The sequence below is a fragment of the Mytilus galloprovincialis genome, chromosome 12, assembly GCF_965363235.1.
Source record: "Mytilus galloprovincialis chromosome 12, xbMytGall1.hap1.1, whole genome shotgun sequence".
NCBI lineage: Eukaryota > Metazoa > Mollusca > Bivalvia > Mytilida > Mytilidae > Mytilus > Mytilus galloprovincialis.
Genome location: NC_134849.1, coordinates 45718140 through 45740347, shown reverse-complemented (window position 1 = coordinate 45740347; position 22208 = coordinate 45718140). Strand labels below are relative to the sequence as shown.

Here is a 22208-nt window from a genome sequence, read left to right as displayed (position 1 = left end):
ATTTTCAAAGATATAAAAAGAAAGTTTTAATGTAAGTTATATTAAAAAGTTATCAATGCCTTTGACAATGTTCAAGGTTAAAGTAATAAATATAGACCATAAATCAAGTGTGTTATGTAAGACCAACTGTAAACATTATAAGCATTTTCCAGTTCAAGTATCTTCTTTTGAAGACTATAAGTGTACACATAATGAAATAAATATATCTTATAACACTTAATGACAAATTAACAATGCTGAACATGAATTCCTTCAATCTAAATTCACTGTTTGCATGTGTTTAATGTAAATGTAATCTGACTTATCCTGCCATATACATAATATAATAAATCTTCTAATAAAAACCAAATTTCAAACCTTACCAGAAATTCCTATCTGTTTGACAACACACTCGTCACATAAGATCTAACTACATAAAGTTCTTGATTATTCCAAACATTTTAAACACATTTAAAAATAACATGGATTAATTTCACACATATGACATCTATAAAGCATGCTATCTACACTTTTTCACTCACAATTCTATCATGTCTATTGTATATTCCAAACCAAAATAATTTTGTTCATATCACGATATCACTATATTACATTCACACTTGTTTGAATATTTCAAACCATGCTTTACATTTTGTACATCTGTATAATTTAATCAAACTTGCATTCCAAGATACATGTAAAATAATTTACTAATAAATTAGAAATGACATGAACACTTTCAAGCAAATTTTCTTCTTTCTTCCCAATATAATTCTGTTTATCATTATCAGACTTTCATTTCAAGACAATATCTAATTTATGTAAAAGTATGATGTCAAGTATTTTCCCTGTCTAGCTTTTTACAATACACATGATCACATGCTTTGATTATTAGCCAATTATTCTTTGGAAAATTTCCCATCTTGTTTACTAGAATTTTTCAAATTTTCAGACATATTAAAATCAATTTGGGCGTAAGAATTAGGCGGTAAGGGACCAGAATCTTCTGCTGTGGAAGCATGTCGGCTTTTAACCGGTTGTAATTTTATATCATTGTCTATGTTCTCCCTGGAACCTAAGTCCAGAGATGCATAATTAAGTCCAGGTGTTGTGAGCTGTTGCTGAGAAGAAGAGAGTTCTGAACTTTTAAGTGTGTCACTCGGAAAATTCATCGGTTCATAGGACATTGTTAAATCAGAGCAACTATGTCTACTTGTGTTTGAATTTGCACTATTTTGAATTTCTACTTTTTCTACCTTTTCTTTAATTTGTAATTCTAAACTTTCCACTGGTAAATTCATACCTAATAGACTACTCTTGTTTGAAAGTTCCAATGGGCTAGTGGATATTTTTGATGACGTACTACTGTGCCTCGATTTGCATTCCTTAATATCTTTTTCAGTGGGGGACTCTACAATTTTCAGTTCCTCCAAAGATGAAACACTGCCTTCAAACACATCTGGAAGGTTTTTAATTTTTATATCTAATTTCTTCTCATTTCGGTGATTATCTGGTTTACCTAATTCATTTTTTAATAAGTTATCTTTCTTACTATTTTTTGAACTAATTAACTGATCACTAGTAATGTTTTGATTTCCAGGGGTTATTCCACCTAACAAGAAACGTTCAGTTGATTTAGATTTGAACTCCAAACCAACATATTCATCACTTTCAGGAATTGTTTCTGACAAGTTAGGACTAATAACACTTTTAATTTGAACACTTTTCTCACATTGAACACTATCACTGGCTTTTTGTTTAATGGGTTTGTCTATTGGACTACTCGGTACAACTGTACCACTAACTTCTTTGACAGAGTTATCTTTTCCTAACTCTTCTTCCATAGAAGTATCAGTGATAAATGACCGCACTCTAGATGGCGCTTTAATAACTCCTGGCTTAATATCTGAATTTTCTGGATCGAAATCCATATATGGATCTAAGTCCACATGACAAGCTGATCCACTGTCTTTCAGAGTCTCAATACTTGATCCACCCGATTCATATTCGGAAGCAAATGTTTCTTCCTGTTCAAACTCCGCCCCTTCTGTTTTTCTTGGTGGTATAGGAGGGGCTTTCTGTCCAGACAGCCCTGATACGACTGCTGGGGGAAGATCTGACTCAGAAGTCCTCATACTTTGTTCAGCTGAGCCTGGTTCATACTCCATGTATGCACTGTCGTCTGAAACAATTTTTTCACTACATATCATATCAGATTTCATGGCTACACTTTCAGGTTCATATTCCATATAGGGACTACTATCAGCCATAGATTGGTTCTGAGATGTATCCATTGAAGGCTCTGAGCCAGAAGATGTTAGATATAATTCATTACCACATGAAAACTGTACGGGATTTGTTGAATCTGATGTAGAAACATTTAAAGCTCCTGGTTCGTAATCCATATACATACTATCCCTATCATTTTTCATTTCTTGAATGTTTAATCCAGTTCCTGATGATGAATTATTAGAAGCTACTGAAACTTTACTTCCATTTTTCTTTTCTTTTTCTTCCGATTGTTTTTTATCTTTATGTTTTGACTTTGAATGCCAAGATTTCTTTTCTTTTTTATTTTCACTTTTCTTCTCGTCTTTAGTTTTCCCAGCTGATGCAGGTTGATACGACATATAACTCTCCTCCTCTGACTCCCTCCCAGAACTCGCTGGACTACGACCTTTCACAGAAGGACTACGAGATCCTGATGGTGAAACAAAATTAATTGGACTAAAAAGTGAACTTGGTGGAGGGATGCTATCGGTACTGCTACTGTTGGTTGATGTGGAAAAACCAATTGATTTTTGATTCCCAGATGGCTTAATGATTTTGATACTTGGCGATGAGGTAGCGTCCTGTCGTATGGGACTTGTCAATCCAACAACAGCCGGTGAAGAACTAAGACTACTAGTGGATGATTTATTTCCAACACTTTTAGGATTAACTGTCATATCAATGTAACCAGGAGCTTCCGATTTGTCCAAGCGCATATCTACATATTCAGATTTTTTATTACTTTTTGACATAGAATCATTTCTTTTCAGAGATTCAGAAGACGAAGCCCCTGAAATCTGACCAGTTAATGATTCATTTGAACGTTTTATATGGAGTTCCTTAGAAGTTAATCGTACAGATTCATAAGATCCTAACTTTCCACGTGCACTTGTACCATAACTTGAAGACCTTGGCCTATGACCTTGAACAAATACTTTTCCAAAACTTGATGACCTTGGCCTACATCCAAAACTGTCACTTGATGTCCTTGGTCTCATATGCTCCATTTCTATAAAAGAATCTGAATCTGAAATTGATGATTTGATTGACTGACTTGGACTGCAACTTAATGAAGAATCCATCGTCGTGTACGGGATCATGTTCATGTTACGTAATTTTTTCTCGATTAAGTGTGGTGCACTTGAACTCCTCCCATTGGTTGATACATTCTGTTTGGGCATGACAGGATGGTGTAAATGTTGAGGTAAAAGTTTTCGCGGAGGTCTGCTTCCAACAGAATACGCCCTCTTGGGGAATTCACCAGACATTGAGTCATCAGATAGGTAGCTGACTACTTTATTTGGACGAAGATTCATGTCAACAAAATGATTGTGTTGTTGTGTTAATGGAAAATTTCCTTCTCCACCTAAAAAAGAGAAAAAATATTATAACTACACTTCTGAATTAATTTAGTTTAAACTTATGCTGGTGTTATGCAATAACTTTCAAGAGCTCATTATGCATAAACCTATTACCAGTGGTTCTTATGCTTAATGTTTAATTTTTTTAAGTACTGTTTTGTAAACTTCTTCGTCTTTATGTTGTCTTTTATTTTGTATCAGTTTCTCTCATTGAATGACTTCGGAATTTTACATTTTGAAATTTCTCCCTCATTTTTACCTTTCAATTTGTGATTTTTTGACACTGATTCAAAGATTTGATTTTTCTTCATAATGCAAAAAATTAAGGTTTGCATCAATTTCTAAATTTACAGTAATGAAATCCTGGAAAAAATGTTATGATCATTTTTAAGTGTATCTACATCAACATGATAAATTTATTTTTATGTTCTAATTTTGCACCCCTCTCTCTCATTTTTTAGGATTTAGAAAGCACGTCAAGACAGGAGACTGAATGGAGCAAAAGTAATTTTCTGCAAAAAATAACTTATAATATCAGAACTGATAAGAAATAATCCAATAAAAATAAACCTCAGTATTCATTTACTCAAACAAATATTTTGTTTCCCCTTTTTACTTAGTATTAGAAACCAACATGCACATATTTATATTGTGTTTTTGCCATCCTTTACCATGCTTCAATTTCTTTCATTTCAAAATTTACATTGTATAAGGAAATTGCTTTATGATAAATCCCTAATGAGTTAGACTTACTTCCACCCTCCTTGACAGGAGCTAATGGTTGACTGGATGGTCCCATATCCATGTAGGCAGACTGTTTTGTAGATCTGATAGGTATTGGAGCTGTACGTGATAACTTAGGACTGCCATCTGAAGAAAAAAAAATCATACGAGGTGACATTTGTTCATATATAGACATGATAGATGTATATTTGTCCCTTAACTTTCTGTTTTTGTTTATTAGGACATCATGCCATTCAATTTTATAACATAAGACAACATCATATCTCCCACTATTTGACAGACAGAAGTCTATATAAATACAAAATTGTTTAATCAATGGTATGTTTGTGTTTTGGAATTCCATAGGTAGGAGTTATGTTAGACTGGTATAAGTGTACACATTGTTAAATTTTATACAATTTGTTCAGTGTCAATGTATTGCACTCACTCAGAGCAAACCAGTCAATTTTTGCAAGTTTTTAAAGATATTTATTGAATCTAAACTTTTCATTCGAGTTTTTGATTGTAATTTAATGCCACTTTCTGAACTATTGTGTTATTTCGTGGCGTTCAGCTTTAAAGGAAGTCAGAGTCCAACCTTTAGTAGGAAAACTGAAATTCCTAGTCAATTAAGATGTGAGTTAAGTGTCATGCCATGTGCAGGCTATATACTCACAACCTCAGTGTTGATAGCTTAGTGATACAGAAATTAGGCTCATTAGACCAATCACCACTGATGCCCATATTATCGTTGTGGAGTGAACATGCTGTTTCCCATGTTTTATCTATCATGGATGTAATCAGGTAATTTTTTCTACTCAATAAAAGATAATACAGTGAAACATGATTGCTGGTGGTTATTGGTGAATCACGCTTAATTATCTCAGTGTTTTGCCACCACCAACTACCAACAGTCACCCTGTTAAACGGTACTAAGTTTACTTCACCAGTTGCACATTTGGGAATTAAAAAATCGCTTCAGTGATGTTGGAGGCCAAAATATTTGAAAATCCAAATCTTATTTAATCATGCAACACCACCAAAAGTTTTTTTTTTATTGAATCTACTTGTCCATACTATAAATGTCTTAATTAAAGTTACATGTTATTGCACAAAGCAAGTATTAAACAACAACTTAAACTATCAGTCACCAATAAATACCTTTAGATGATGTAGAAGAACTACTTCCTACAGTCATATCTATGTAGCCTTGTTCTGGTCCTATATTTACTTTCTCTGAACTCTTGGACTGTTCGGCTGGGTTCATTTCCATGTATCCATCTGATGAATTTATGGATGAGTCGTGTGAACAAGAAGATCCTGAAAATATAAGCTTGTCATTATCTGCCGTTAACATGAGAAAGCTTGTCATTATCTGCCGTTAACAAGAGATAGTTGGTCATTATCTCTGTTAACAAGATATAGCTTGTCATTATCTGCCGTTAACAAGAAATAGCCTGTCATTATCTGCCGTTAACAAGGAATAGTTGGTCATTATCTGCCGTCAACAAGAGATAACTTTTCATTATCTGCCGTTAACAAGGAATATCACTGTTTACTTACTACTTAATGTTTTATTAGTATGTTTATCCTTGTACTTCCTGTATTTCATAGACAATTTTGTATCTGGCTTTTGTCATAATAGCACAAGACCCACATTAAGGATATTTAAACTGTGTAAATGATATTTTCTAATAAATTCTTCAGAATACCACTTCAAATAGTATTGGAAAGACAATACTGAGGGTATAAATGGGTGTCCTTCATTTCTGTATTCTCACATTTTAAGGCCATTTTTTTCTATTCTTTATACCTTTGCCCTTTATTCTCTATTCTTTATATTTAAGTACCTCATTATTCTTTATTTAAGGAATGACTGTAATATTTTTTCTGTCTATGAAGAAATAACATAAAAAATTTGGTGCACACTGAATAACGCGCGTAGCGGGTTATTTAACAGTGTGCACCACATTTTTTATGTTATTTCGAATAGACAGAAAAAATATTACAGTCATTTCTTATAATTTAATTCTAAATTCCATTTTAAACCGTAGAAAACCATTTAAAAACGGTTTCGGACACATGACTGAATTATGTCTATGGGCTGATAACAAAATAATGTCAGCCAATCAGAAGACGCGTTACATCCAAAATTAAATTATTCTTATATATTTTTGGTTCATTATTCTCTATGCTTCCTATTTTTTACCCATTATTCTCTATTCATTATATTTTTTCCCAATAATCTCTATTCTGTAACCCCCACATCTACCCTCAATACTGATACACATTTTTGTGTGAGAAACATACTCATGTAAACATGACATACATACCTGGTCTAGAAACTCTCTGACTAGGTGGTGTTTCTGGCCTGGAAACTCTTTGACTTGGAGGTGAATAAGGTGTTCCAGGAGATGTAATGACAGGAGACTGCTGTTGACCTTGTGAATTTGTCATGGGACCAGAGTGTTGCCCAGGTGACATAGCCATGTATGATGACATCACTGTTTCTTGTGTACTCTGCCCAGGGGACATAGCCATGTACGCTTTGTCTGTGTCAGATTTATTTGAGCTTTGAGTGACGGGCAAACTGGAAGATCTTCCATGGATTGGTTGAATAGGAGAGATGAATAACTGTTTGTTGGTTGGCTGTTGTCCTGGCATCATGTCTAAGTAGGGGGTGTTTTCCATGATAGCGGCTGAATTCTGACTAGGGCTCATATCCATATAAGTACTAAGTGATTCCTCTGTGATTGGTATGCTGAAGGATTCAGGAGTCATTGATCGTAATGAGCTGTAATTCAAAATAAAATTGAATTCACAAAATATAACAGTGTAAGGTATTCAATATATCCTAATTTTGTAAGTCAAATGCAGTTTGATTTATTTCCCTTCGAGAAGATGTTTTATTACAGTATACATAGAGATTTTGATTTACTCCTCATATTAACTTTTTAACACTAATAATTGATGTACACAGACAATTATTTGTTCAACTTTTGATTCTTAGATTTGTTCAATGAAATACTTCATTATACTAACAAATGAACTCATTAGGTTATCCACCCACATTTTAAGCCTATACCAAGTCAGACAATCCTAGCCATGTGTTGTCTACTGTTTGCCATGTGTTGTATATCTATTTTGTCGGAATAATTGGGATGTTTGTGACGTCTGTTGTATTGTCAATTGTCATTTGTTTTTTGTAATTTCTGTTTTAATTTTTTGGTAGAATATATTTTCTATGCATTTTTAGATTCTAGATTTCATTGGCATAGGTAAACCACTAATTCAATTGTTCAACAAAGTACAAATTTCTAACTGCCTTCAATGCAGAATTGGCAAATCTTCAAATATTTATCAAAATAATATTTTCAATCATTTCAAGAAAATAAGAATCTAACAAGAATGTGTCCAAAGTACACGGATGCCCCACTCGCATTATCATTTTCCATGTTCAATGGACCGTGAAATTGGGTAAAAAATCTAATTTGGCCTTAAAAGTAAAAAGATCAACTAATAAGGAACATGTGTACTAAGTTTCATGTTGATTGGACTTTAACTTCATCAAAAACTACCTTGACCTAAAACTTTAACCTGAAACTCACTTTTAATTTCTATGTTCAGTGGACCATGAAAATAGGGTCAAAAGTCTAATTTGGTTTAAAAATATGAAAGATCATATCATAAGAAACATGTGTACTAAGTTTCAAGTTGATTGGACTTCAGCTTCATCAAAAACTACCTTGACCAAAAACTTTAACCTGAAGTGGGACGAACGGACGGACGGACGCACAGACGGAGGCACAGACGGACGCACAGACGAACAGAGGCACAGACCAGAAAACATAATGCCCCTCTACTATCGTAGGTGGGGCATAAAAAACAATGAATCCACAGTATACTCATTTATCCTATTCACCAGAAGAGAATAAAAGTTTATTCTAAAAGCTATTTCCCATTGAGCTACCCTACCACTTTTCAAGGCAATGATAGAATATAAAGTAATAGGAGTATTTGGCATCAAAGATAATGTTTAATATTGCTAGTATAATATTGGGTGAAGTGGGAAAAAAGTTTTAAGGTGATAAAGCTATATAATAAAATATTAATGAACAGCCTTCAAGGTAACTACTGACATCAAACATTTTGCAAATCATGCATTTAAAGCACTGCAAACTTCATTGAGTTGTCAAACAGTTGTATGTATTTTGCCTCGTTTTGTTGCAATCACAAATTGATGAATCTATAAAACCGAACCAAAAGTCTGAAATCAGCTGATGATTCATAATGTTGGAAATGATCTTCTTCTTACACATCTCATTAATGCATTTCCACAAACTTTGATCATGCAGTTGTATCATAGATCTCAATATTTTTCTTCTTAACCAACCTTGTTTATATATACAACTTTTCAATGTGTATATCTAAACCTTTGCTGACGGCTTAAATAATTCTTTTTTTTCTCTTTTTGACCAATTTTTATAACTTTTGTAAGATAGCCTTTCAATGTGTTATCTTATTTTATTTTTTAATTTTAGCATTAGTGACTTAATTTTGACCTTGGGGTCAATTAATTTTTCACTTAACGACAGAATAGCTTTGTAGCAGTTCCTTATATCAGTCTTCCTTAACTGCACACAAGACATAATAGCAAATGCTGTGTTGAAATTTTGTACTCAAATTAGCATACTTTTTTTTACATTTTTCCATGTGAATAAAAGATTCATAACACATTAATCTTTTGATTTAAGTTTTGCTAGACGGATAAATTTGCAGAGAAATATCAGATACTTCATGGCAAACATGCTATACTATTCACTGAAAAGGCAAAGAAAGCATTAAAGAAATATCTAAGCCTAAGGGTCCAGTACAACCTAAAAACTAAAATATTTTACTTTGTATTAAAGTTTGCTGTGAGGGTAATTCAACATAAAATTGACATGCTATTGTACAACCCAAATGTATATATGCATTTGAAAAATAAAGCAGTGGTAACTTTAACATAAGGATGGCCAAAAATCAAAAATGCAATGATTTAAGTTGATATAAACCATACCTCGTATTAGAATTATCTTTTGTATTTTCATATCTAGGAGTATATATACAGTATATTTAAATATTAATTCAATTTTAATCATAACAAGGCACATTTCATTATCTCAAAATCTTTTGCTATGGAAGTTTTTATAAATTCAAGATAAAAATTGCTTTCTGTTTTAAATCAAATTTTTCATTTTGTGGAAAAAACTCTTGTGCTCTTTTTAGTTATTCAAAATTTGTTAAATTAAACCAATTTTATAAATATCTATATACAAATTCATAAAGACTTGTGCCAACTCGTTAGTCATTATCTTTTGTTGTTGTTTTGCAAGCTAGTAACATATGATTCCAATATTTTTGGAAATTCCTATTTTGTTTGGTGAACTACCTTGTCTTAAAGCTGCTGTTTGAAGTAGTATGATGTATATTTAGAAATTTTTCAAAAAAAAAACCTCACACCTATGATATATTCAAAATATTTACTGTAAACCAACCTATAATTTTCAAAGTAGAAATATAACTCAAATATAAATTGGTGTGAATATAATAAAACTTTCACCTTTTCATATTGAACTCAAAGAGTATTTGAAAATAGCAAAACAAAATTGCCAAGAATTTGACTAGAAAAGGCTTAACGCAAATTAAGTATCCACGAGATTTAATTTGGTTTACAGTACTCAAAATGTTTCTGTCTTTGGATTCTGAAAGTTGCTTTTAAAACTCTGATCTTGTACAACTTACATGGGTTCTGGACTGGATCCATATCCTTCAGGAGGTAGTGATTTGTGACTAGATGCCCTTGAACTGGAACTGTCTGACCTATCCCTTGGAACATTAAATGTTGATGGTATATTGGCATAGAAACCACTGCAAGAAAAATAGGCAGTCATGAATATATCATTTTTATGATAAATTTAGTATGTTATTGATTTAAATTGAAATGGCCATTTTAACCTACACTCAATGAGAATGGCTGTTAATTTATAATTTTTTGATACTGGTGGTGATTTCTAACAGTGAATAATAGTTGGTGATTATTGGTGATTCACTATGACATATTTCTATTTATATTCCTTAGGTATAATATGAGATTGTTCTCAATAAGACTGCCATCCCACTAAATCACAAACAATCCCCCTTTTTTACAATGAATCTCTCCTGGGGAATATCTCAATATCTATTTTTCACAAAATTGAGTTGATGTATAAGGTATTTATACACTGTATGTTTACTTAAAGATGTTAAAAAAAGTCTATCTAAAAGATATCTATGATTTTCAGGCTTTCTGAAATAGCAAAATATTTGATATTTATTATCAATATTTTCTTATTTCTTCTCTTGACATTTAGTTGAAAATAATTTCGAAACATTTGAAGCCTGTTTTCCCTTTTCATTTCACATCCTTTTCTAATTCTTTCTTTACTAAAACTAATCAAACCATTTATGATAGACTTGCCTTACCATAAATATACACAGAAATTATTGCCAGCATTTAATTTTTGTGATTTTCTTAATTTAGACTTATAATGTGATTTAAATTATTGCAATATTGAGAAAAATCCTGTTTTATTCATACAACAAATAATTTCAAAATGCGAGTTTAAATTATTGCAATTATAACCCTGTTGCAGTTTTGGCAATAATAAAAACATAGCAATTATATTCTGAATTTACAGTGTATACTTATTGACTGGGTATGAGTGGAATAGTAAGTTTACTGTCCCAAGGAGCAACTATTGTTCTGAGGCGTAGCCGAGTGCAATAGTTGTATCCGAGGGACAATAAACTTACTATTCCACTCATACCCAGTCAATAAGTGTTTTCTTATATCGAAAAAGACAACAGACAATAAATGGCGGTGATAAATCAACTATCGTAATATTAAAAAGAAACCAAACCGTAACATTTACTTCATAGATATGTTCAAATGCTAAGGCTACGTCTTGCACTGACATCAACCCTATACTAGATACAATAGGTAAAACATGATGTTGTTACTCGCGCATTATTTTCAAAATCCTGCAATCATGTAGCTGCATTGAAAATTCCAAGAAATATAATGACGCTTGCGGTAAAATAGTTTCACCTAGGTCCAATAATTCAAAGCTTGTAATTTGCAAAATTTGTGAAAATATTGTGTACTTATTTTTTATAGAACATGATAACTGAGGTATAATAATATACAATATCTACCTGTTCATCATGATATTATTTTCAGGAGATCTAGGCAGGGTTGCCACTGACTGAGGTCTTTGAATCGATCTTCTAGGACTGCTGAAAAAAAAACAAAATGTAAAAATGTTGTGAAAGATTTTTTTTTAAAAGTTATTGCTTTGTGATGTCAAATAGTTTACAATGGGATATGAACATGATGAATATTTAAGGTGGTACCTAACTCTACAGGGAGATAACTCTGTAAAATCAGTAGAACGTTTTAATGACATCTTTCTTAAGGGAATATTAAGCTTCTCAAGGATCAAAATGAGTGTTTGTCAAACTGCTATATAACCAGTGTAATTTTTCTGATTAAACGGTTGGTTCTATTTTTTTAATTTTTTTATATTTTTGTCAAAGGGTCAAAGTACATACTCTGTCAAAATTTTAAGAAAATTAAACGAGCCAAATTAATTTTAATTCAGGTATTAGGTACCACCTTAATTTCTTTTTGACTTTCAATATTTTCATTAACATCGGTCATTGAGATGTTTGAATTGTTTGATGATAGTTTTGTCCATCATATCAGCTGCATCAGATAGAAATTGACATTTGAAAATGAATATCATAACATCTGTTTACTTTTTTGGGGTTGAATAAATAATTCTATGCAGAGTCTGTAACCATGGTAACTATTTCAAAATTGACATGATATAAGAACCCTTCAAAACAAAATAAACTTCATCTTTTATTTCTTATCTGATTATTCCAAAATCCATTAAACACTTATACATATACATGTTTCAGAGGTGGACTTGCATAAAGTTGATTTCTATCCGTCGCACCTTATATGTTTACTTTGTTGCCATGGTTCCTAACACTACAGGGAGATAACTCTGTAAAATCAGCTAAACTTTTTAATTACGTTGTGTTGTTAAGGGAATAGTAAGCTTCTGAATGATCAAAATTAATGTTTGTCAAACTGCTATATAACTAGTGTAATTTTTCTGATAAATTGGTTGGTTCAAATTTTTTGAAATTTTCATATTTTTGTCAAAGGGTCTAAGTAAATACTCTGTCAAAATTTTATAAAAATTAAACGCGCCAAATCAATTTTAGTGAAGGTGTTGGGTACCACCTTAAATAGGAAACATTTGGTCAAACATTGTTGTATTTAACAAATTCACTGGCATTAAAAAATTTCATGATGCATGTTTCAATTTCATTCAGGTTCAAATTGGTAATCCAGCATTATGAAATATCATTATGATGTCAAATTCTTTTGTCTCACTCAGCAATCTATCGAACTTTTAATCCAATGAACAGTTTCTGTAAACATATTTTCTCAGATTCCGAGATATGATAGTACCTGTGTTATTTCAGAGAGCTTTTCATCGACACTCGATATAGGAAGATGTGGTATGAGTGCCAATGAGACAACTCTCCATCCAAGTCACAGTTTGTAAAAGTAAACTATGATAGGTCAAAGTACAGTCTTTAATACAGAGTCTTGTATTTAAATTGTAATAATAGTCCTTTTTTACCTTTTCTGGCCAGATAAAGTCTCCATGTTGTTTGTGTGAGGTTTCTTGTTTTAATGACACCATAAAAGATGTTTGTTTAAACAGTTAACTTCTTTAAATTCACAGTTTGACACCTCACTAGTGTTATTACTTCTTGTGAAAACAACTTTGTTTTTACAGCGAATCGATAAATCATGTTATTTTGTTTACAAATAAAAGTAAGTGCTTTAACAACTTTCAAATTTAGTAACCAAAAAAAACCCAGCTTTTTATCATTGCATCTCCTTTGTTCTAAAAGAAATCTTACTAATAAACAGTCTGTAATTTTTTTAGACAAATATATCAGAAGAACTGCAAACAAGCTCACAGAATACCCTCATACTCCAAAAGATTTCTGACCCCCTCCCTCCAATCATTCTTGTATTGTGTTAACTAATCATTTAAGTTTTTATGTGATTCTTAATGAGTACCTTCTTATACTTTCTTTTTGAAGTTTTCATTGTCAACTAAAGTAATCAGCAGAAGCAAATGCATTAAAGTTGAACATATATAAAAACAATCTACCGTATTCAGCCGTGTATAGTACACATTTATGTAAAGGTCGTACTCCCTTTTCATCCCCTTAAAATCGAGAAAAAAAGTTTTAAAAAAGCGACCAGTAATAAATTTTCTTGTTTGAATTGTTTTACAACAAATGGAATTTTTTAACGACCTTGACTGGCTATACAGCCCTGGCATGGTCAGTAATTTATTGTTTAACATTGTCATTTCTGGCCTATTATAGATAACTATGAGGTATGGGCTTTGCTCATTGTTGAAGGTTGTAAGGTGACCTATAGTTGTTAATTTCTGTGTCATTTTGGTCTCATGAGGAGAGTTGTCTCACTAGCAATCATACCACATCTTCTTTTTTTATATATAATAAAACACACAACTGTACTTGAAGTACAGTCATACCTGTCTATAAAGGTCGCCCTTTGAAACCGAGAAATCCAATTTTATAAGAGTGGTGATCTTTGAAATGGAGATTTATAAATAAACTCATCATATATAGATACCAGGACCAAATTTTGTATATACGCCAGACGCACATTTCGTCTACAAGACTCATCAGTGACGCTCGAATCCAAGAAGGTTAAAAAGGCCAAATAGGGTACGAGGTTGAAGAGCATTGAGGCCCAAAATTCCTAAAAGTTTAGCCAAATACAGCTAAGGTAATCTATGCCTGAGGTATATACTGCATAGATATTACTCCAGTGGGCAAGAATAGGGTTGTTTTCCAGTATAAATCTCAGATTATACCAAGTTGATTTTACTGTGTATTAAACCAACAACAATGACCTTCACATTAGATAATTACCCAGTATTCTTTTTACTTTCACTGTGAGTTCTCTGACGTATTGTCACATCGCTCTCACTCTCTGCGCTGTCTCGTGATCGCCTCAATGTGGAGGTACTGGTTGAACTCCTTTGTCGGAAAATATCACCACCAGAATTCTTCCTCATATAACTACAACATATGAATATAAAGTCAATAATAATCAATGAATTTAATCAACATCTGTTATGTCTTTTTTTTCTAATCTGGAATAATTTTGAATTATCTATATTGGGATAGTTTTCATCATACATTTCTTATAACTTTTCAACAATTCAAATTTATTCCAGATTCAAATAATTCCTTGTTTTTATTTGATCATTTAATTTTTGGTTAGCAAAAAAAACTCAAATGAAATACACACAATGACTGTTTGAAGAGGTCTACAGTTATCCTTTATTTTTGCCATGATATGCAGAAAAGTGTTTTCCTGTGTGAAAGATATGATATTAAGAAATTTTATTACTGTGGATTCATAAATTTTCGTTGGATACCAATTTTCGGGGGTTTCGTGGTTACAGGTAAACCACGAAATTAAATGTTCCACGAATGACAAATTTGCTATGGGCTTATAGGAAGACTGCATCAAAACCACGAAATTAAATATCCACGAACATCCAAGTTTTCCCTTATCCACGAACATTGGTACCCACGAAAATAAATGAATCCACAGTATTCCCTTTCCCTTGAGAATACCATGAGATTACATCAAGTTGAAACATTTTGGTGATCAACAATATGTAGGAATTACAGAACCCTGAAAGGTAAATTCTTTGTTAGTTACCAGATGTTTAGTGGTTGTCATTTATTGATGTGGTTCAAAAGTGCTTCTCAATTCTCAATTTTTATTTAGATTTGAATGTTGTTTTCCTGTTTGAATGGTTTTACACTAGTTATTTTTGGGGCCCTTCATAGCTTGCTGTTCAGTGTAACCCAAGGCTCCGTGCTGAAACCATACTTTGACCTACAATGGATTACTTTTACAAATTGTGTTTTGAATGGCGAGTTGTCTCATTGGCACTCATACCACATCTTCTTATACTTGCATGTATCTATGAATTGTTTCACTCCATATATCATGCATATGATGTACTTAGAGAGACTTCTAAAAGTTATCCAACCCAATTAAAGGGGACATAACTCTTATAAATTCATGAACAATGTCAATAATATAAAATCTGACATACACGAGTAATTCTTCATGGATATTCTGAGCACTAAAACTATCTTCTAGCTGCATGTACAATTCTCCTGGCCCGGTGGGAGAATGTCGGCCAACTTCCATGAAGAAAAAATTGTCTGTGTTTGCATATCTCCTTATACTGCTCAACTGTAAAATAAAACACACATTATGAATAAATAGAAATGTGGGTTTCATATTAACTTAAACAAAATACAAAGCATAGAGCCATTTTGAGGCCACACAAAATTAAAAGGAATGGAGTTGTAACTTCATTGATATATATACAATTTGTCAAGTTAAAATAGCCATAGACAACAAATGCTATATTTCAACAGATTATATCTTTTTAGATCTGTATTGGACACCACAATATAAATGCTATATTCTAACTGCTTTTACTGCTTGTATTTTTTTGTGACCTCATTCTAAATGCTATATTTCAACAACTTGCATCTTATTTGAACTTTAATTGGATAATATATGATCAATGATAAATTTAAACTGCTTGTATATGTTTGTTTTGCAAAATCTCTTTTTCTTGCCTTAATTTGTTATGGAACAAAATGGAACATAGATTTTTTTTAAATGAGTTGTATTTCAAAACTTGCATCTTATTTGAACTTTAGTTGCATAATATATGACCAATGATAGATTTAAACTGCTTGTATCTGTTTGTTTTGCAAAATCTCTTTTTCTTGCCTTAATTTGTTAAGGAACATAGATTTTTTTTTAAATGAGTTGTGTTTCAAAACTTGCATCTTATCTGAACTTTAATTGGATAATATATGATCAATGATAGATTTAAACTGCTTGTATCTGTATCTATGGTGCAAAATATTGTTGCCTTTATTTGATACAGGACATTTTTTTTAAATGAGTTGTATTTCAAAACTTGTATCTTATCTGAACTTTAATTGCATAATATATGATCAATGATAGATTTATACTACTTGTATCTGTATCTATTTTTCGAAATATTTTTGCCTTTATTTGATACAGGACGTAGAAGTTTGTCAAATAATTTGTATTTCAAAACTTGTATTTTATCTGAACTTAAATTGCATAATATTTGATCAATGGTAGATTTAAACTTCTTGTATCTGTATCTGTTTTGCAAGATACTTATGCCCTTATTTGATACAGAACAAAGTAGTTTTTTAAATGAGTTGTGTTTCAAAACTTGCATCTTTTATATCTGAACTTTAATTGGACAATGTATGATCAATGGTATATTTAAAATGCTTGTATTTGTATCTCAAAATATTTTGATACAGGACGTAGACCTATTTAAATGAGATGTATTTCAATAACATCAAATACTTTAAATATATCCATGTTTAAGTACTCTTAAAAGGTTGTGTAAGTCTGCACATAATCAAACAGGATATTCTAATTAACACTTTATCAATTTAATTCTAGACGAGTTAACCACATGAAAAATTGTTTTTATGCAGGAAAAAAAATTGTTTGTGCAAAGTTGATGGAAACACCTGTGATAAACATGCAGACATGTAAACAAGCTATGAAAACAACATGTCGACTGCATCAATAGTTATACTCCCCCTAATGGTCTGTCGACCACGATTAATTATTCATTAGAATATTTAAATATGTTTTTTCAATAGCAAATGATACATGGTAACTTTAATGCATTTGAGTATTTTTCCTTGTGGAAATTTTGTACTAATCAATCCAATTTTGTATCAAAACATCATTGAAATTAAAATCATTTCGACATGCATTATAAATTGAAGCTACATGTACACCATCACAAGACTTAAGATAAAATAATATTTAAGGTTATTGCTACAAGGTATGGGTTTACAGGGTTCTCACAAGGAACTTTTCAAGGTGAGTCCCCAGGGACTCATCACTTTAAAAAATGGTGAGTACCAAAAGATTTTGTTGAGTCCAGAATGCATGTTTTTTTGTGTGTCTAAATATAATGAAATATGACGATATAAAACTAAAACGATGGGTGTTGATGTCGACCATCATGTATCTTCTAGGCAAAACACTTTTTTTTGGACTCAGGGGATACAACCAGGACGCGTCCCAGGGACTCACAGGTTTCAAAAATGACGCATCCAAGACATGTATATGCATCTTATTGAGAACCCTGGGTTAACAGTGAAAGACCATCCATCAATATTCATGATGAATAAAATGTAAACTACCTAAAAAAACAAAACATTTGTGGTGTTATTTGTTCTCAAATGATTGGCAACTGAATAGACTTATATGGCTATTTTGAAATCTGTAACACTTGACCTAGCCGAAAATCTGCGACACTGGAACTCATATAATTTGTGGTGTCAGACAATTTGTATTGTCACATACAAATTTTACTGGAACCTTTTGGATGTCCAGTAATGACTGTCAAATAGAGATAAGGTATTGACATTTTTACACAGACCCCCAAAATAATACACTTCTGTCTACTCCTTGAAACTTACTAAATATAATTGCCATTTGGTCTCCACGTTTTTTTTTTTTATTACCCCTTCCCCTCAAGTGACTTTGAACTTTTCGCAAGGATCATAAAGATGAAAATGCAGTGAGAACTAGTAAACTACATTTCTTTACATGCAGAATGAAGAAAAATAGAAGTTTTAGCACTTGTTAAGCAATATGAATATGTTCCAATAAACACCTTAAAAAAATACGATCATTACATAGACTAAGGGTTAAATAAGCCCGCACATTGAACAAAGATGACTATTAACCATGTGCACCCAAATACTCAGTGGAATATACTAGAATAGTGTCAGATATATATTCACCCTTTATAATGTATTGACAAAATTATAATGCCTCAAATTTTGTTTACAATAAAAAGAGCAACGTGACAGATGTCATCAACATGGAAAAATCATTTTGTTTTCAAAACAATTGGCTGTCATTTGGTCCTTATAGTCAATTAGTATCCAACGTCACAGGGATAATCAAGAGTCAAAATTATCACCCGTAAATAAAAATCAATGTGGGATTCTTTCAGAAACATTTTTGCACTTGTAATAAACGTCATAAATCTAATAATAGATATGTCATATTAATGCATTTCTCAGCTGGAATTCAATTACATGCATATCTTTCAAAAAATACTACACTTTTTTATTATCAAATTATACTTCTGAATAATATATAAAGTGGGAAATTTTTATGAGGGTTTTACTTTTGCTAATTTTGTGAATGAGATAAATAGTAAAAATGTCCCATTTTCTAACAGAGCAATATAAAAAAGAAGATGTGGTATGATTGCCAACGAGACAACTATCCACAAAAGACCAAATATGAAAACTATTTGGCCATATATATATAAGTGCAAAATTAAAGATACCTTGACCATGATCAGCTATCTTGAATTTGGCCTCATAATTTATAAAACTAGCTAGGGTTAAAAAGGTGTTCACAAAATTAAAAAAGATATAGGCTAAGGGTCCATTTTTTTATTCCCCTGTATTTGCTTCAAACAAAATATATAGTAGTCAATTGCTCTTTTTTTCACATATGTCCATAATACTCCATATAATAAAATCAATCAGTGCTATTGAACCCATTTTTACAAGATGTAAAAAGATAATTAGGAAAAAGTTGAGTTTATAACCAGCATGGGAAGAATTTGAATCATAATCACGAGAAAAAAAATTGTATTTCAATAAATGTTGTGTTTTTGTTTTTTGTTAAATCATATGAAACGAATGAGTGGTGAAAAATAGTGTTTATCCAATTCTTGATCAATACATGTATATATCGTAAACTTAGTCCTCTGTGCACGATTTTATCATTTTTTACTCAAATATATCATATAATCGTCAATTTTTTTTTCTCTCTGTCTGTTATGATTTAACAAATATGGCTGCTCATTAAATGCCGTGTTATGAAGTCGAAGTTTAACCAATTGTCACCTTATAGTAAACAAATAACAAAAAGCATGGGTATTGAGCACATGTTTAACATGTATAATCAGATAATTGTTTATTTTAATAACAGATCCATGTGTATTGCGATCACCGGATTTTTACGAGGAGGGTCAAGCTCAGGTCACTATGCATACAAAAAATATGTTGGTGAATTGCTTCCTGGAAACAAGCAATTAAATATAAGTAAACTTCTTTTAAATGTGGAAAAATTAAAGAATTTTCCTAAGAAAAAAGTATATGTACATAAGTTGTATAATGAAAACTAATCCATTTAGTTATAAAAAAAACATATGCATATTTTTTTTTAATTTGAAGTTTCTTATGACTTTAAAATATGTTTATGGAAAATTGTGGTAATGCACAAATATATATATATATAAATATATACAACTGGTCTAAACATCAACCCAACAATGTTAGATCTGTAAATTTGCTTTCGCAAATTTTTGGTTCTTCCCTCGCCGGGATTCGAACCCATGCTACTGTGATATCGTGACACCAAATCGCCTGCACTGCAGCCGTCCCGCTAGACCACTCGACCACCTGGGCTCTCAAAAAAAGAGCTTTCGCTGGTCGTGTGTTACCTTTCCTCGTCAGTTTTAATCTAGCGGCGTACTACAGTACATGATATATAAGGCATGAAGATGTTATTGTTACAGATCAGCTAAATTATCTATAGTAAAGGATCCTACAAATTAATGTAATATACAGTCACAGAAAATAATTATATTTATAAGTACGTCTTTATTTTCTGTGACTGTATAAATCCAAGTGCAACATGTACATTGATCTGCAAAATTTTCTTATTTTCAAAGCAGCTAAATGCAAGAGGTCATAGACATTGAGCTGCAAAATTTTCTTATTTTAAAGGCGGTTAATCAGTACAACATAGACGTTGAGCTGCAAAAGTTTCTTATCATCTACATCCGATTTCACCTGGATAGATGCACGCTTGACAAAGCTAGTTGGTCTAGCGAAATATTGCGTTTATTTTCATCATTTTGTAAATATTTTAAACATTCTTATATTTACATACTAAATAGTGTGTTAAAATTACATTGTTAGGCAATCTATAATTTTATTTGTGTAATTGAATTAATCTCTGTACTGATTAATCCACACTCCCATAGATTTGTATGTCATGTGCTGCTATTTATAGGCACTTATATATATATATATATATATATATATACAACTTAAATTTTGGAAAACAAATATGATTGTAACACCTTTAACAAATAAATATTAACAGCTAGATAATATCAACAATTAACTGGGGAATAAATAACCCCCATTTACGATCGGTAAGTTCTATTTTAACACATATAAGATAAAAAAGAAATAATAATGATAACCCTATTTACTGTCATCACTAAAGACCAACTTATTTTGCAAAAGAAAACATCTTCAGATGACCCCACCACATCTCCTTTTAAATTCTCTGACTTTTATCTGTTATTGCCTTCACAAAAAAATAAATGCATGTTTTGGTTTTTAATTTTCTTGGACACATGGTTTAGGGCCTGAAATGCTTTATAAATATTTTGATATGAGCATCACTGATGAGTCTTATGTAGACGAAACGTGCGTCTGGCGTATTATAAATTATTATCCTGGTACCTTTGATAACTATGTTACACTTAATATATATATATATATATATATACATGTAAAATCTTTAAGAGTTTCATGATGATCGATTTTGCATATTTTTTGTTTTTGTTATATAGACCAATAAGCATGATACATTGTATTAAAGTAAGTTAGTAATGTCATTATTCCAGACAACTTTTTTCAAGGGCAAAACCTTTTCATATTCATGGTGAATTGTTGATTTAAGACTAGTATGAGGTTGGCCTTGCTAGATTAAATATAACAAAACATTGTAAATGTATTTTTATCGGTGAATCAAAAATGTGGGACAATCATTGGTTGATTTAATTTATTCTTAAATTCTTGATGTCTGACCTTCATGAACTTGCACATTTTTCAATTCTTGGTTTCTGACCTTGCACATAAAAAATGAATGAAAAAAAAATCCATATAAATTTACCTTTGTACTAAGAACAGACATATTATATCGAGTTCTATCTATTAACCTCTAGCAGGTACATGTATTAGTGCACAACTTGTACTTAATGACTATTTATAATTAGCATGAGATTACATTCATTATATGTAGATTAACACTTTTAAGACTTTTATTTACAGAACATCTTATACATGTTATATTAGTGCTTGCATGCATACGCAGTCAACATAATTGCATGATCAAGGTTGCTCTTTTTGCTCTAACAATACATTTTACATTAATATTATGCAGACCAATTTTATTGTATATTTAAAGTACATGTCAGTTTTGCTCCTTTCTACAAATACTAACGGGGGTTCAGTCATGGTGTCCATAGACCCCTTATAACCATAATTTGGGTTTTGTGTATATTTTTCACATTTTTATGCAATCATTTTATGTGGGTTCCCACAATTTGAAAATTAAATATTGATAAAAAAGTCAAACAACATGAACAATGAAATCATCTCCAAATAAAAGAGGGACGAAAGATACCAAAGGCACAGTCAAACTCATAAATCCAAAACAAACTGACAATGCCATGGCTAAAAATGAAAAAAGAAAAACAAACAACAGCACACACGACCAAATAAATAGAC

The 22208-nt window shown here is 31.6% G+C and overlaps 1 protein-coding gene across 8 annotated transcripts in view; it reads right to left on the bottom strand.

Moving 5' to 3' along the window:
- Positions 1–727: 727 nt before the first annotated feature.
- The window catches only part of LOC143053938 (uncharacterized), a 38389-nt gene continuing 16908 nt past the window's right edge, over positions 728–22208 (bottom strand). For 5 of the 8 annotated variants that reach the window (XM_076226743.1, XM_076226744.1, XM_076226747.1 and 2 more), the window contains exons 5-13: positions 15620–15762; positions 14415–14564; positions 11571–11651; positions 10119–10244; positions 9394–9426; positions 6668–7128; positions 5496–5654; positions 4365–4481; positions 728–3616 (exon numbers count right to left, since the gene is read on the bottom strand). In XM_076226743.1, coding sequence (XP_076082858.1) covers positions 879–3616; positions 4365–4481; positions 5496–5654; positions 6668–7128; positions 9394–9426; positions 10119–10244; positions 11571–11651; positions 14415–14564; positions 15620–15762 — 4008 coding nt within the window. In that variant the 3' untranslated portion in view covers positions 728–878. The remainder of the gene's footprint in view (positions 3617–4364; positions 4482–5495; positions 5655–6667; positions 7129–9393; positions 9427–10118; positions 10245–11570; positions 11652–14414; positions 14565–15619; positions 15763–22208) is intronic. The other 3 variants (XM_076226748.1, XM_076226749.1, XM_076226750.1) reach the window with 3 other exon arrangements.